We start from the raw sequence: 16739 nt of genomic DNA, 5'->3' as shown, positions 1-16739 counted from the left end.
GAAATAACATCAGATTAGGAACTAAACTAATGTTAGCACCAATACTATCTTTTGTTCGTATGGGAACAGTCTGACTTATTATTCAATTCGAAGCCATTTTTATGACAGTAAGATTAAATTTTAGTGCATTTAAACAACTAATGGGTACTTTAATTGTTAAACTGAAGAAATCATGACTTATGTGAAATCAACGCTTCAAGGTATATCCCGTACATCCATTCCAAAATTACCGCCGCGCGAATTTTGATATCGATCTGTTGATGTCTTTGCATCTCGACATTTGAGTCGATAGTGTCGAGCCTGGCGACGCCATCGACCGTCGATTTCTTCCTGAGCGGGCGCGTGCAGGGACATTGTTATCCTGGAGAATAATAATTCTGTTTTGTGTGCTTTGGGAGGTATTGTTCTCATAATTAAGCATTCATATTGATGCCGGACATTCTATTACTCGAGGTTAGTTTTTGTTTGTAAGGAAGTCAGTTGTTACGCTATATATGTTGACATGTTTTTGTTGGCCTTAATCGAAAGACCTAACGTTTTCCTACTTATTTGCTATATAGGTTTTGAGTTGGTGCTGGCTCCATTGATGCCTGTCTTAATTTGAGGAAATTAAACATAATCTTGTACTCTAATGTCCTAGTACGGAATTAGTATTCGTGTATATAATCCATATTTTTGACGGTGAGTAATGAGCATTGGCTATTGTGTCTTTGTGATGATAGGTCTCTTAAATATGAACAATTTCATATTAGAACCTCATAGTAACATCATGCGTATAGTTTCTCTTGTCCTAAATTTAATTTATTGGTGTGAATAGCTAGTCTACATGTTTGAGTATGCTGTATACATTTCTGTGTTGTCCTCTTGCTATTTTGAGTATGTTTTCTAAACGTTCGCTGGTATTTAAATCATTCTACCAACCATGAATCTTTTGTGTTTATACTCCCGATGAATGATAGATTTGTTTTAAGTACCTCTTGTGACGATTCTAGTTCATCATTCTTCTCAGTCAGCGTCGTGGAGATATTTTCACTCTCACAATGTAATCGTTTAAAATTTCAGTACCTACTTTTAAGTATTAGCTATGTATATAATATTTGGGAAAATAAATTATCGTAAGTGTAAAGGCAGGAAACCTCTAACGGTTGCAACTACAATTGTATATCAACGTATCAATTCACTTGCAATTTAAAAATTGACGTCTGTTTGTTATTTAGAGGATTGTGAATGCCAAAGATCTGTTCTGGAATGTGATGTCAAATAAGAATTAAATAATTTCGACCCTATTTCGAACGTTTATATATTATAGCTCTTAAAATTTGTTTTTTTACTTGAGAAATTTATGAGTGACGCTGTGGTTTAGTATGACGTAATACGAAAGTCCTCTTATCAACAAGAAAATATAATTTTTATGTATCCGGCCTATTGTATCAACATTATTTCGTTGGAGGGCAACCTGTTTCGATGTCTCAGTTCATAATTTACGCTGACTCGGTATCAAATAAGATGACATAATAGTTGACGTGAAAGATATAAGCATATAGGTTCGTTTATCGTAAACAATTCAGTGTGATGGTCGACTCATCCTATGTTTCATTCATTGGCTGCAATGTTGGTTAGGTAAATGAGTGCTCATGAACGCCCTTTGTAATTGCTATCATGAATTATGTATCTCTTTCCATTTTTTCGTACTGGTTCTTTTAGTGCTGGGCATTGGTGAACGCTCATGGCAATTTCTTGGAGCTGCCTAATTGTTTTGCTTGTGAGTTAGCATTTCTATAGCGGATAGACGATATCATTAATTGCTTATTTACATTTTTTCTCAATGCTTTATTAGTGCTGAGTATTGGGAGAATCTCTTGACTTTTCCTTTCAGAATCCCTAATTTATTTGTGCTGAGGATCACTTTTTTAAGTGCTGATGAATGATATCTTTGACTGCCATTTTACAGTGCGTAGTTTCATTTCTTTATAATGCTTCCTTCAGTGCAAATTAGTGGGGAATGCTGAACGTGTATGCACTGAAGCTGCATGATTACTTAGTGCTCTTGAAAATCCTCTTCGAGTGCTGATAAATGCTCTCTTTCATTGCCATCATGAAGCTCCTATTTCAATATGTTTGTGAAGCTAATTTAGTTTAATAGTTTTAGCACTGAGTTTTGGGGGATTATCATGACATATCCTTTGAAGATTCTTTATTGTGTTGTTCTTCTGAATTTCCTTTTTGAGTGTTGATCAAGTTCCAATTTGCATTTGTTCAGAAAGTTTTTAGTGGTGACCATTGGGGAATGTTCATATTTTTTAAATTGCCTAATGGTTTTGTGCTGATGAAAATGCTTTTCAATTGTCATATATACTATAGTCGCTCTCTTTTATGGCCACCATGAAGAGCTTATTTCTATTTAATGATAATTATTTGTAAGTGCTCACCATTGAGTGATACTCCTTTGAAGCCCCTTGATTAATTTGTACTTATGAACATTTTTTTTCGAGTGATGTCAGGCCCTTTTTTTTATATGCAATTTGCCAATATCCATCTGTTTATAATGCTTCTTCTAGTGCTGAGTATTGGTGAATGCTCTTAACATTCTGTTAAAGCTGTCTGATCAATTTGTGCCTGTGAGATTGCTTAAGCCATGCTTATTTCACTGTCTCTTAAATGGCAATCAAGTACTACCTATTTCCAATTAATAATAATGCTAAGTTCCAAAAACTGTGCTGTTCTAAAGACATTTCATTTTAGGCCCTCTGTTTGTTTTGTGCTTCTCACCATGTTTTTCTAGTGTTGATAGATGCTCTCTTTTATGGAAATCATGTACTATTTATTTCCATTACTTCATAATACTTCTTTCAACGTTGAGTTTTGGGGGATTATCGTGACAATCCCTTTGAAGCTCCCTGATTATTTTTTGCTTGTGATTATCCTTATGACTTCGATGTACTCTATCTATTTGCCCTAATTAAGTGATTATATTCATTTGTTTTAATTGCTACTTTTAGTGCTGTCGTTGGGGGATTTTCATGGCATATGTTTTGTCTAAATTTTTCAAAAATATCTGTCTCACTCAGTTTCTCTATGTCTCACTTTATTTAGTAATATGGCTTCTCCAACAACAAGCAAATCATCATTACAAAAAATAAACAAGCAACAACCAATGCCAGGCACACACATTTTTAATTTAGCTTCTAACACTTCCCCTTGACGAGCAATGGGATATCATCAGTCTAAACACTTTTTTTCTTTTTAAACATACAATATTACACTTTACATTTTTTGATGATGACAGTCGTAAGATTTTATTTATTTCCAATGTCTTTGGTCCTGAGAGAGATTTAGTTGACATATCTGCTATATTTTCACTTGATATCACATATTTTAAATCAATGACCCCATCATTTACCTTCTATCTAATGGCATGAAACCTAACGTCTTTATGTGTAGTTTCCTAAGATAATTTTTTTTTGGCCGCACACATTGTACCCTGGTTGTCAACCAAAATATTGATTGGTAATGTCAGAAAATTTTCTTGATTAAGTTCCAATAAAAATTGTCTTAACCACAACACCTCCTTAACTGCTTCATATAGTGCTCTATTCTCAGCATCTACTGTGGAACTTGCCACCATTCACTGCTTTTTGCTTTGTCAAACAATTGGTCTACCTGCGAGAAGAATCACAAAGCCACTTATGCTTCTTCTGTCTCTTGGATCGTTTGCCCAGTCAGCATCCGAATTAACCACAACAGGCTCCGGTTTTCTGAAATATATCGAAGTTAAATTTGGTGTTCCAACAAGATATCTAAGTACATGTTTTACATTCGTCCAATAACTTTTCAAAGTAGAACTACATTTTTGACTTAATTTACATACTGTCAATGCTAGGTCTGGTCTGGTACAATTTGATAGGTATAGTAGGCTCCCAATTGCTCTTTGATATAAATGCTTATTAAAAGCCTCATCATTTTGTATACTTTTTAGCTCACCTCCCACTAGCAATGGAGCAGAACAGCTCTTGGAATTATCCATTTGAAACCCTTTTAAAATTTTCTCCATATAATTCATTTGACTGATTTGGACAACATTTTTCCTTTCCTTGGAAATACTCATTGATAAAATATCATTGGGATGACCTAAATCCTTAAAATGTAGCAACTTACCCAATGATTTCTTGAACCCTTTAATCTTATTTTCCTCCCCAATTACCAATAAATCCTCTACATGCATACCAATTATGAGGTTTTCAGACGAATAAACGCATGGTTCAGTCACATGTTCTTTCAATAACATGCCCTTTAACAATCCATCGATATATGTATTCCACTCTCTTCCTGACTGATGTAGTCTATATAATCTTTTTTCAATTAGCACACAAACTGCTTGGAACACTTGCCCTGTTCAGGAAAACCCTCAGTCTGTTCGACATAAACATCATCGTGGGTGGGGTTTTTAAGGTAAGCACTATTGACGTCTAGATGATTAAATGCCATTTGTTTTCCACAGCTAATGCAATTAGTATCCTTACTGATTTCTTCTTTAAAACAGGACTATTCATCTCATCAAAATCCACACCAGGTATCTGAGAAAAACCTTGGGCAACAATTCTGGCTTTAAATTTTACTACTTTACCATTTTCTTCGTACTTTAGCTGAATCTCTGAAGCAGGGCTAAGGTATGCCAAAATTGGTTTTAATGTTTCTATGAAGAAGTGAGATAGTCCTAGTGGGTTAACCAAGCCTCGAATAGCTATAGCTCTTATAAAATGCCCCATTTTTAGATCAGGTACTTACGTGAAATAGGTTTTATTTTTGCTACCATGAAGGAGATATATGCCTAGAATGTTATATTAGCCTCCATTATTAACACGTTAGGGACTGGGTATTTAATTCCAATCTCATCGGGTAGGACCGGGCATTTAAAGGAGCTTTAACCTAAATGACACTGTAACGTTTTTTATAATCTTCGCTACTTTATAAACAAATAATTCCAATACAATTCGAAACAAACTCTATATTTTGAAACTAAGAGCATAAAACCAACATCAAAAGCCACCATGATATCACAATTCCATTTATATCTACCACCACCATTCACTGAACCACCGCCATGAACTGCACTCGCGTGGATCCTGAGTTCCGCTGTAATCTCCTCCTCCCGCTCTCTTCTCCTCTCGTAGGCGCCTTCCCTTCTCTGCTTTCTCTTCCTTTCTCTGCTACACCGCCACCTTTCTTAGTCCCTCTCCCGAATCTTACTTTAAACACGTCTGCCTGCTTCGACTCTCCATACACAACTCCCTTTTCCTTCACAACAATCCGCCCGTCCCTCACTACCATTGTCAGTTTTAAATTATATAAAAACAATATGGTGGCTTGTTTATGTTATGTTACAACACTGATACATGAAAACCCTCATAAAATGTTTAATTTTAAAAGTATTTTAATAAAATTTGAAGCATTTTTCTTACCAGAGGTGTTAGTACTTAAATTTAGTTTTTTAATGGTATTTGGTGAAACATGATCCTTTTGTGCTGGGGAACCTTGCAGAATCCACAGATGTACCGAGTTTCCTTCCTAAGTTTATTAGCAGAACAAACTCGACATATCCGCGGTGGATATGTCTTCTCTCCATGCCCCACTATCTTCTCTAGAGTGTGTTTCATCATTCCCTCTGCTAGCCATGCAGGGCTATCTACGAGGCACTCACTTAGTCGTCCTTTCTATCTCGCCCTCTGTGTCATCATCGCTGGAAGACGCACTTCTTTCCTCCTCACATTTATCCCACCCCTTGGCTACTTCCAAAACAAATTTTTTGAAGGTTAAACGGGTAGAAGTGCTCAATGTTTTGTATACCACAAAAGAATTAAATAGGGCACAGTTGATCAACCACAACACCATTTTTTTGTCCACTTCATAGTTTTTCTTAGTACTGAAAGGTAAGCCAAGCTCATATAAGCCTTATCTAGTCCTCCCATGTACTTATTGTACTCCAAAATACAAATAGGTTTTTTATGTATCTGTCCCGTCCATCTGTTTTGCTTTCCTTTGCCCATACTCAGGTTGCGGACTGTGGAAATCATCCTCACCTCCCTCTTGTCCTTCCATGCAAGCAGCAGAACTTCCCCCGTGTACAGAATGAGTAGTCACCTTTCTTTTTACTTTTTATTTCATGCCTAAATTCAGCTTGAAGTTTCTGTTGGCACAGATGGTTCCACAAGCTCGAGTTTTTTTCGCTAGAAACTTTTGAGCTATTTGTACGCTATTGAAATAATTATCTTGGAAGACATGATGCCAACGGTGTAAATACAGATCTAAAAGGGTCAATATGGTTTCCTCAAATTTTTTTCCTTCAGCCTTGTATATTTTTATGCTGCGAATATAACCACTTCCAATCTCACACACCATTCGCACCAATAATCACTTCACCAATTTCCGTGGATTGCATGTTCTAAATCTCAATCTTCCCCTCCAATGTGTAACTCCTTTGTCAAGGGAAACATCACATTTAGGCATACAGAGAGTTTTAAAAATTTCTAAGAAATATGATAGTATTGGTCTAATTTTATGTAGCCTATCGGAAGATTCAGAATTTGATTTGTTTTAACGGAAATGCCAAGAATTCCAAATTTGTTAAAATCTGTTCCTGCTGAGCAAATTAATAGAAATGGGTTGTATTGATAAATTCATCAGTGCTCCAATATTCCTTGATTGAATCTTTCCTGACTTTTCCCATCAAAATTATAATAGCTGAGAAAACTTTCATCTCTCTCACTGTTACATTTTTCTACTTCCCAGTTTTCTGCGAATACTTGTATCTGCCTTTGTTCTGCATTTGATACAAATTGGTCTCATTACACATCATTTCGAGAATATCATCCCAAAAAAAACATTTTTGCCACTTCTAAAACACATTCACAATTATCAGGATTATTATTGATGATTCCTGCCCCTCCCTGAAAATCTACCAAACTTCTTGGAAGGTCAATTTTATTCCATGTAACGGAGGTGTCTTTCACTAAGCTACCATCGCTATTACTTGCATGCCAGTCATTATCATCAGTGTAAGCTAACTTTGCAGCTTTTCTTTTAGGTCGTCTTCCACCAATATCAAAACCAATTTCACTCTCTGAGCTCTCACACTTGTCTGCACAATCATCGGGCATGTCTGATTATGCATCAACACAAAGTTCTTCGTATACATCCTTCTCCGTCATTCCGCAAGTACCACCACTAGTTGATGCCATTACTATAGATAAGGTCTTATTTTTTTGGAATAATTTTTCAGTTGGCAAAGTACACAGGAATTATTGCTGTAAATTAATGAAATATACATAGGCCATGTATGCATGCACTTTCATAGGGTAAATGTACACCAATTTTCATCCAAGGAATTGATTCCTCACTAAACTACGTGACTTCAGATCTCTAACAAAGAGAGTAAACAAAACAAGAACGCCCCAAAGGAGACAAATATGCATTATTAGCAAAGGGAAACATTAGAGACTAACAAAGATAGGCGTTGTGGCCATCTGGTCCTTTTCTATCAAGGACCGAAAGATAGGGTCCTGCTGAAATGAACCTCATTGTCCTTGGCCCTCAAGACTCGGTGATGTGTTTACATTGAGTGCTGAAGATAGGATGTCTTGGGAGAATCCAGACCATGGTGCGTGTGAAGGAAAGCCAAATGCACTCTTAAGTGACATATGCATTATTCGCTTGGCATTATTCACACAAAGTAGGCGATGATAGAATTACCAACAATAGATTTTGTTTGAGCCATATGAAAGGATCTAAGAAATCCAACCAAAATTATTCCTAATAATCCGAAATACAATAATTCGTAATTTCAGAACATTGTAGAATTTAGAGAGTTGCTGTTATAGAAAAATGAATGTTTATTCGAGTTTTTTCACATGTTAAGGCTAAGTGACATTTTGTTCCTATACATTAGTAATCTCTAAAAGTGGATTACGTTCATTGAAGAAATATTGATAAATTTATAACTTGAATGGTATAAGCCTAATCTATATCAATCAAAACACATTCTGAAATGCACCTGAAGAAAATGCTAGTATAAGTAACTTATATTAAAAGAAGCAGAGTAAGTATTATTATTATATGTGAAAACACAAATCTCTGTGGCCGGTTGTCAGCCTTCAGCACGCAAAACATGGAGATCTCAGTGACCGGTCCGCAACGTGTTAAGAGTTTTGGCTTAATTTTGCATCCTAGGGTTAGGTCTATGAAATGGGTTTTAATTAGAGATGTGCGAATAGTATCCGCGAATACTCGAATACCTCGAATAATAGAAAGTATTCGATATTCGAGGTTTCGAATAGTTATGCGAAAAGTACCGTCTCGAATACCTCGAATACTTTGAATTTCGCGTCACACACTGTCGCACGTACGTCGTTGGTAGTTGAATTGGAAAAATGTAGAGAACTGTAGTCATTTAGTGCTCGCAGCGCCGTTTTACGCAAGTTGACAAAGTACATCAAATTCGTGGATTTTAGCGGTGAAAAGAGTTCTACGAGGGGAACCGAAAATGGTCGGGTGAAAAAATCCGAAAATCCCCGATTCCCCCACCAGGAGAACCTCAGTGCCGTGGGATAGCAACCTTAGGGCATTTCCCACGATCCGCTATCCCCCTCCATTCAGCACTCGCCTCACCCACTCTGAAGCTTTCCTCTTCTCCAAAATCAAACAAAAGGCCCCAGCTCGCACAGGGATCGCATTACGAAGACCCCTGCTTCGAAAAAAATATCGAGTTACGAGAACAATAAAAACGTGTTTCACGCCCTCCCCCCTTTTCTCACCCACTGACCTTTTTCTGGCTACCTGCTTATAAGTTCCCCATTTCTGGAGGTCAACTGCTGTGTGAGTACCGTGGGATACTTACATTAGCGCATTTCCCAAGATCCGATATCCCTCTCCATTCAGCGCTAGCCCGCCCCCTCTGAGGCTTTCCTCTTCTTAGAAATAAAAAAAAGGTCAGAGCTCGCGCAGGGATCATATTACGAAGACCTTAGCTTCGAAAAAATACCAAGTTACACGAGAACAATAGAAACGTGTTTCGGGCCCTCCCTTTTCTCCCCCACTGACCTTTTTTTCCTACCAGCTTCGAAGTTCCCTATTTCTGTGGAGGTCAACCGCTGCATGAGTCATCTATTAGCACAAAAGGTGTCTAAGAATGACTTTCGTCAATTGATGTTACACCTTTATTGAATTGAAATATTAGTAATGTGCGCGTAATTTCAAAAAGAATAAGACCAAACACGACGTATTTCTGAGTTTATTTAAGCATTTTACGCAAAGAAATAAATATCAAAATACGACGGAGATTTAGCATTCTGGCGAAACTCGATATGAGCAGCAGAGCTTCTCGGAAGTTGATGCGGTATTTTTTTCCGAAAACATATATCAAGTTTCAATTTATGAGTGGTGCTATAAATCTTTATTGTTACAGTCCCAGACTAAGGGATATTTTCTCAGAATATTTGGTTTCTCCCTGATAGCAATTCCAATTCATCTTCTTATCTCGTGAGAACTCCCAAAGATGGACTGAAAATAATTGAAGAAAATCCGGTGGAAAAGAGCTTGTATTTTGCAAAATGCCTCAGATTGTCAGCTAGCACTTGGCAGCAGGAGTGGGGGTTAAGCGATGTTAGTTGAATTAATTATATGCCCAATTGTCTCCATAAAATTAAAATATTCATTAATCAGCTAAATTCCTGTTCGAATCATTTAAAGGAAATCAAAATTACTCCCCAAAATCTTGTGTTGCCTGCTGCATAAGCAACCGAATCAAACATTCCAGAATTCATCATTTAGTATTCGAGGTATTCGAAATTCGAGGTATTCGAAATTCGAGGTATTCGAATATTCGAGCAATGATTAAATATTCGAATTCGAGAAATCTGCTATTCGACCCATCTCTAGTTTTAATATTTACATGGAGGACTAAGGTATGCCTGGTAGGTTTTCCATGCATTGGGTAACAACAAGTGTGACTTTTTCATGTAAAATATATACGTTAATTAGAGTTAATTGTTTACACAAAGGGCTGAGATATGCCTGACGGTTATCTCTGCCTCGAATATGATGAATTTTGACTACAGCTTGCATTCTAACATTAGGTACTTCTGTCAATTTGGTATTTATATTAATGATATACTGAGGTATGCCTGAACGTTACCCCTGCCAACAATATGATGCTTTCTGTTTTAATATTGCATTATGTAATAAGGTTAACATGTTAATTATGTTTTCATGTTTATGTGAATGACTGTGGTTTGTCTGAAAGTAAACCCTTCTTGCAATATCATTTGATTTTTGCTAAATTTGGCATTTTAAGTATAGATATATCAATTAGTACAAGGTTTCATCATAGGTGTCAAGTAGTTTTTAATGTTTACATGGATTACTGATGTATACCTATGGGCCATCTCTGCTTTCATTGTTATGAATTTTGACTTAATTCTGCATTCTAAGATTACATACTAAGTTATGCATACGTTTTTAGTTAAACATAACTACCAGTCATTTACAGTTTAATTGTACACCTACACCCAGAACCTGGCATGTTAGAACACTGCCTGACATTACCTTCGAACTGGACAATGCTTGTTGTTAAGTGAAAAGTTAACTGTGACTGTTTATAAATAAAAATGTATTGATTTGTAAAAACTAGATATCTTCTCAGAAAGGGAGACTTATGGAGCCAAGAGCCACAGTTAGTCATGTGCTTCACTCTTAAGGAGTATGGTGGTCATAGTTCCTTCTCTGCTCACTGGGTAGAATCTTGGCCACAGTAGTTTACATGTTATTTTCTTTAAGTGACCATTATGATTCCCAAGTTCCTATTTTGTGGTGGTACCATGTGCACAGTAAACCAGAGTAAATTATTAATGGGAGGACTGGGTGATCACCACTGACGAAAAGAATCCCAGATAAAGTAGCCTTATGTATCTAGAAAAGGATAGTTTAATAGAGGATGGTAGGATATGACATTCCTGCAACGTTACTCATATACTGGTTGCTGAGTTGAATTTTTCAGAATCCTTTCAGCAGTTTCCAAAACAATTCACATCTAAAAGACTTGCTAGCCCCAGAATTGGCTCAGAAGGAACTTCAGAATAATGACAGCATGATTTATTTTGTTGTAATCTCTACAATTGATTATTTTATTGTCACCCTTTGAAATGACAAGTGACTTTTTTAAATCCTGTACTCTTTCAAATCTGTAATAAATATCCACGTAATACAGCAAAAGAAAAGTGTATTTGCTCACCTTTATCTCATAAGAATTATAGAAACTCAAAACTTCTTATATCCCACAGATTGCTTTGCTTTTCCTTTAAGTAGCATAATTTTAAGTGCTAGATTGGATGGCCATCCTTTAACTCCCTCATTTTATTCAATCCAGATCTTTATTTCTTGAATAGTTGATAGTGAGTGCTCCTTTTCCTCATCCATTGCTCCTTTCCTCTTTTGTGCTTACACCATTTATTAATTCCTATTGCTGAGGTTATTTCTAATTCTGGTCACCTAACTTGATGCAGGTTACGCTTTATGGTATCTTTTTGTTTGTTATATTAGATTAGCATTTAACTCACAATTTACTTCTAAACGAGCATAAGGGGCAGAACATCTTGAATCTTTGAAGCAGGTATATTGCTTTCTATAAAATGGCTGTGGTAATCAACCAAAGTGCTTTGATAAGTTAGATCAGCATAACTTTCTATTGCGGTTAAAATATTAAATTTTTTTCTAGGGCTCCCAGCTGGTGGAAGGAAGTTGAGGGAAACATCTAAGTGGTGACTATATTCCTTCCTCAGCCTCACTGACAGTCGTTCAATCTGAGAGTGGACCATCCAATGCAGGGGAATGAAGGAATATGATGAATGAAGACTTGGAAAAATGTGGAACCGTTCTTGCTGATAAGTTAACATCTTGCTCAATTCCTGACGATGGACAAACAAGCATCCATCATCAGTGGAGGCAGAGTCACAATGGGTGAGGTGAGGGGTGGAAGTGGTTGTGATGCACCAATTATCCCTTATGCTCTCAGGATGGTCAGAACCAGTAAAAAGAAGAGGAGTTGCACTGAGGCAGTCATGGGGGACACAGATGAGTTTAGTAATTGTGGGGCTAAAAATCCTCTTAGTGGTCAACGATCAAACGCAAATTCATATAATTGCTACCACTGCACCGGTGGATACAGCAGCAAAAGGGAGCTCATCAAACACCTTGAAACACATTTTGGTGCCAGCAATTTGGACATTGATGCTGAGTCATCCAATGTGCTAGATATAAAAGATGCAGATAGTAAAAGACAAGGGCTGAGGCGAAAAGGAAATGGGCCTATAAAGGAAGTATCCAGAGGGACTCTGGAGAAAGGAAAGGATAGAAAAGGGAGAAGGTTTGCTGTAGGAGCTGACACGTGTGTAGAAAGTGATTCCTCAAATTCCTCCCCTTGTACTAGAGACATCAAAAAGGGAAAGTGTTCAAGTGCAAGAGAGAGGCCTTATACATGTAGTGTGTGTAATAAGTGTTTCACTAAATCTTCTACTCTCAAGAATCACATGCGTGTGCACACTGGGGATAAGCCATATTCCTGTAGTGTCTGCAATAAGTCTTTCTCTCAGAGGGACTCCCTCAACACTCATATGCCTAAGCACACAGGAGAGAGGCCTTATTCATGTAAAATATGCTGTAAATCATTCAGGTATCATTCAAACCTTACAGGGCACCTTCGCATACACTCTGGAGATAAACCTTATTCCTGTAGTGTCTGCAATAAGTCATTCTCTCAAAGCAACTCCCTCTCCAGCCATATGCGTGTGCACACAGGAGATAAACCCTATTCCTGCAGTGTCTGCAAAAAGTCCTTCAATCAGAGCAGCTCCCTCAACGTCCATATTCGTACACACACGGGGGAGAAACCTTATACATGTAGCATTTGCTGTAAATCTTTTGCTCATAGTTCCCACCTAGCCACACACTATCGCATCCACACAGGAGAAAGACCTTATTTCTGTAGTGTCTGCAACAAATCTTTCACTCACAGTTCCCACCTAACTGTACACATGCGAGTGCACACAGGGGATAAACCTCACTCATGCACAATTTGCAGCAAATCCTTTACTCAGAAGATCACCCTCGACCTTCACTTTCGTACCCACACAAAGGAGAAGCCCTATTCATGCAGCGAATGTGGGAAATCTTTCTCTCGGAAAGGCGACCTCGTGAGGCATTTCCATACACACATGTGAGGGACATTATTCTTCCAGCTACGGGTATGATTGGTTCACTCAGATTCGTTACTTACAGGCAAGCATCACGCATACTCACAGGAAGGATAGGTCTTCTACATTTCACAATTGTTTTCATTTCACCTTAAGAAAATCTGTACTGATGAGCCTAGTAATTCATTCTCGCTTACACAAGTAGTGTTTCATTATGATGAGGAAATATTCAATAGGGATGACGACACATCGTAGTGCATGCATGAAGAAGTCATGGTCTTTGTACTTTAATGTAGCTTTATAGCAAAAAATTGAAAGGCTGCCCACTTACGACTCTCTTAAAGAGGCAGTATACTAGTAACTTTTACTCAAAATTGTCTCCTGAAGGTCTGTTCTCCTTTTTTAAGATACCCTTCTGATATCCTTAATATGTATGTCTTATTGTGAATTAAGAATGAATGCAAGGAGGTTTGCTGGTTTTTAATTGTTCTAATTGTGTCAATAACTTAAAAATATTGTGACAGCAGTGAACAGATAATTTGTATTAAGAGATATGTTACGGAAGTTAATATGCAATCATGTTTACTATAGCAATTTTTCAATAGTAAATTAACGTCATGTTTCTTAACCTTTTTTCTAAAAAAATGTTCCATTTGCAGATCATTGTAGGTATTTAAATGTTATCAATCCTTTGTCAGTCTATCATTTAGATTTTCTGGACTGCATATCAAGAGTACTTTTCTCTTTAGAGATCAATTAAGTGATAAAGTATGACTGACAAGGGAAGTCTTCCATCAGCCACCTGAATTAAGGATTGGACATGATTGTTTCTGGTACTATATGCTTCTCTATATCCTTTTGATTGGTGTGTTTTGGGATAAAGTGTCTTCTTTTAAAGATGCAACTATCAGTGTTAAACAAATGACAATAAACTGCAATTGTTTTCAAAACTTAGCCAACCAATGTAAGTACTTAAAAGTGATTCCTCTGAAAGATGCAGGGAACTTCATTTTCAGAAGAATTTCCAACAGTTCACTGGTATCTCAGTTTATTCGATCCCTACTGCATTAGAAAGTATGTTTTTTAAGATTTTCGCTTATGTATGGCTACTAATGCATCTAGATATAATATATTTTTAGACTATAGTAAAATTGAAAAATGAAATGCTATCAAATAAAAATGAATTAAATTGAAATTTTTACTAAATATTTATTGTAATGGCAATTTATTAAAAGTCTCAGTGTCCATAGGCCATGATCGTGTGGCTGCTACCTGGTTTGGCATGCAGATGCATATATGCCATTGTGGTTTCATCCTTGCATCTACTCCTCCATGGGCGCTCTGGAACCAGCTTGATGAACCAAGTTATCCTTCGTTCGAATCCCTCAAAAGAAATTTGATCCATAGTTTTAATTTATTTTCTAGTTAGAGCTTTGTTTTATTAGTATTCTGTTCAGTTAAGGCCTACATCTTTTGTAACTGGGTATTAATCAATATTTTTATTACATGTTGCTGGACAAAACCGTTTAAACTGAAATTGGTTGATTTTATTATTGTGCATGTTCAAACTTCTCTAACTATCCAATGGGGTTTCAGTCTAGCTGGGCAAGGGAGTTTCAGTCTTGGTTGTAGCCAAGGGAGTTTCAGTGTAGCTAGCCGAGGGAGTTTCAGTTTAGTCGGCCAAGGGAGTTTCATTGGAGTAGCTAGAGTTCTTAATTGCACTGCTACTGCACTGCCATCCCTCTTCCAAATATTGTGCATGCTCAACCTTCTCTAACTATCCAATGGGGTTTCAGTCTAGCTGGCCAAGGGAGTTTCAGTCTTGGTTGTAGCCAAGGGAGTTTCAGTGTAGCTAGCCGAGGGAGTTTCAGTTTAGTCGGCCAAGGGAGTTTCATTGGAGTAGCTGGAGTTCTTAATTGCACTGCTACTGCACTGCCATCCCTCTTCCAAACTCCACTGGTTTTGTTTCAATTTCAATGCAGTTTCAGCATAGAAGCAAGGCAGTGAGTTTCAAGGTAGTTTCAGGCCAGTTTCAGTCAAGTTTCAAGGGAGAAAGTTTTACTTGAGCTGAAATTGATTGACTTTGTATTGTATATGTTCAAACTTTTTCATGAAAATACGTATATTTATGGAAAAGGACATCCATGTTCCGCGAAACTGTCATGTTTTCCGAGATGACTAGGAGAAGGCTTACGACAGTGTCCTTGTGTTGGCCTTTTCTTGCTCCATACAGCTATCACGTCCACATATCCAGGTAAAAAAGGCTGTAGGTGTGTCTATTGCAACAACGATTGGAGATTTCACTGCATGATCCATACGCCGCTATTCACAGAAACTCAACAGCAAAGATCTTTCTGCTCTCAACCAAATATTCTGCGAGTGTTCCTACGCCGGCAGTGACTTCAATGCAATGCATGCCCACCGAGGAACTTCTGTGATGAAGGTAGCACATGTAAAATAGGGTAGTTTCCTTCATCAATGAAAACTAAATCCAATGATTGCGATACCTTACCCACCACTAGTGTATTCATAATATACAAATTATTTGGTTGTAGAAATACCGGTTTAGACGAATGTCAACGGTCAATTTGAAAAATCTCAACCTCAACCATTGAATGTCAACCATTTGAAAAAGCCAGATTGGCGCCCATGCGATTCCGCTCCGCGTGACGTCACAGGGACCTAGTTTCTACACGAGAGGATAGGAGTTTTGAATCGTCTGAGAGTACCAATGCATTCATGAGTCACAGAGTTCAGGGAAACATCTCTTAATAATCACTTATTAAAATTGTCTAAGGTCGGAAAGTTTCCTTCGTTTGATAAGGTAGTAATCATACATATTCAAGGCAAGCGCTACCTGCTAGCAGGGTACTCGGCTACCCGCTAGCAGCTTGCGTCGTATCAGCGCTCAAGTCTCGCCCCAAGGTCACCTCACACGGCGGCGGCGGGAACCATAAATACGTCACACGGACTTTTTCCCATCATTCCTACTTAGCCGTCGCGTTTTCGCGCGCTTGAAAATTTTCACTTTTCGTTTAATCGCGAAAAATAGATATCGTCATTAAAAATTTAAAAGCGTGAAATAGGTACTCCAGGAGTAATATTCTTTCGATTTAGGCAGTAAAAAATATTAGGAAACCACCGTATTCACCTTCATTGCAAAGTTGTGACACCTAGTTGTTCATCCGTTACAAAATATTGCACTGGAGGAGCCTCTGACATTCCCAGGTCACATTTGGCTCTGCTCTTTCCAACTGTCTACTCCTTACACAATAAACTGCTTATTGGCTACCTGCATTCCCTGTCCCATACCTGCGACCACTGGAACCGCTCCTAACGTATGCATTAGTGGTTAGGCTCATGGAAGCAAGGTTACACAACACATACAAAGCACAAAAAATAAAAATCTAAGAAAAATTGCATCATCGTCCTGGTATATAAGAAGCAGCAATAAGGGTGGTTTCCTATTATTTTTTATTGCCTAAATCGAAAGATTATTAC

At 37.5% G+C, this 16739-nt stretch overlaps 1 protein-coding gene across 3 annotated transcripts; it reads left to right on the top strand.

The window, feature by feature from the left end:
* The first annotated feature begins 319 nt into the window (after positions 1-319).
* LOC124172188 (zinc finger protein 271-like) lies at positions 320-14461 on the top strand. Of its 3 annotated transcripts, none has more exons than XR_006868074.1 (3): positions 320-453; positions 561-681; positions 4364-4435. XR_006868074.1 is itself a non-coding variant. In XM_046551606.1 (3 exons), the coding sequence occupies exon 3, from the start codon at positions 11961-11963 to the stop codon at positions 13263-13265; it is 1305 nt and encodes a 434-aa protein (XP_046407562.1). In that variant the 5' UTR covers positions 320-453; positions 561-681; positions 11765-11960; the 3' UTR covers positions 13266-14461. The 3 variants fall into 3 exon arrangements, 2 of the variants coding, with proteins under 2 accessions (XP_046407562.1, XP_046407563.1); XM_046551606.1 differs by lacking the exon at positions 4364-4435 and adding an exon at positions 11765-14461; XM_046551607.1 differs by lacking the exons at positions 561-681; positions 4364-4435 and adding an exon at positions 11765-14461.
* The last annotated feature ends 2278 nt before the right edge of the window (positions 14462-16739 follow it).

This window comes from Ischnura elegans (assembly GCF_921293095.1).
Source record: "Ischnura elegans chromosome 13 unlocalized genomic scaffold, ioIscEleg1.1 SUPER_13_unloc_1, whole genome shotgun sequence".
Taxonomy (NCBI): Eukaryota; Metazoa; Arthropoda; class Insecta; order Odonata; family Coenagrionidae; genus Ischnura; species Ischnura elegans.
Note: the sequence above shows the minus strand (reverse complement) of the source record. Positions and strands in the feature narration are given on the sequence as shown.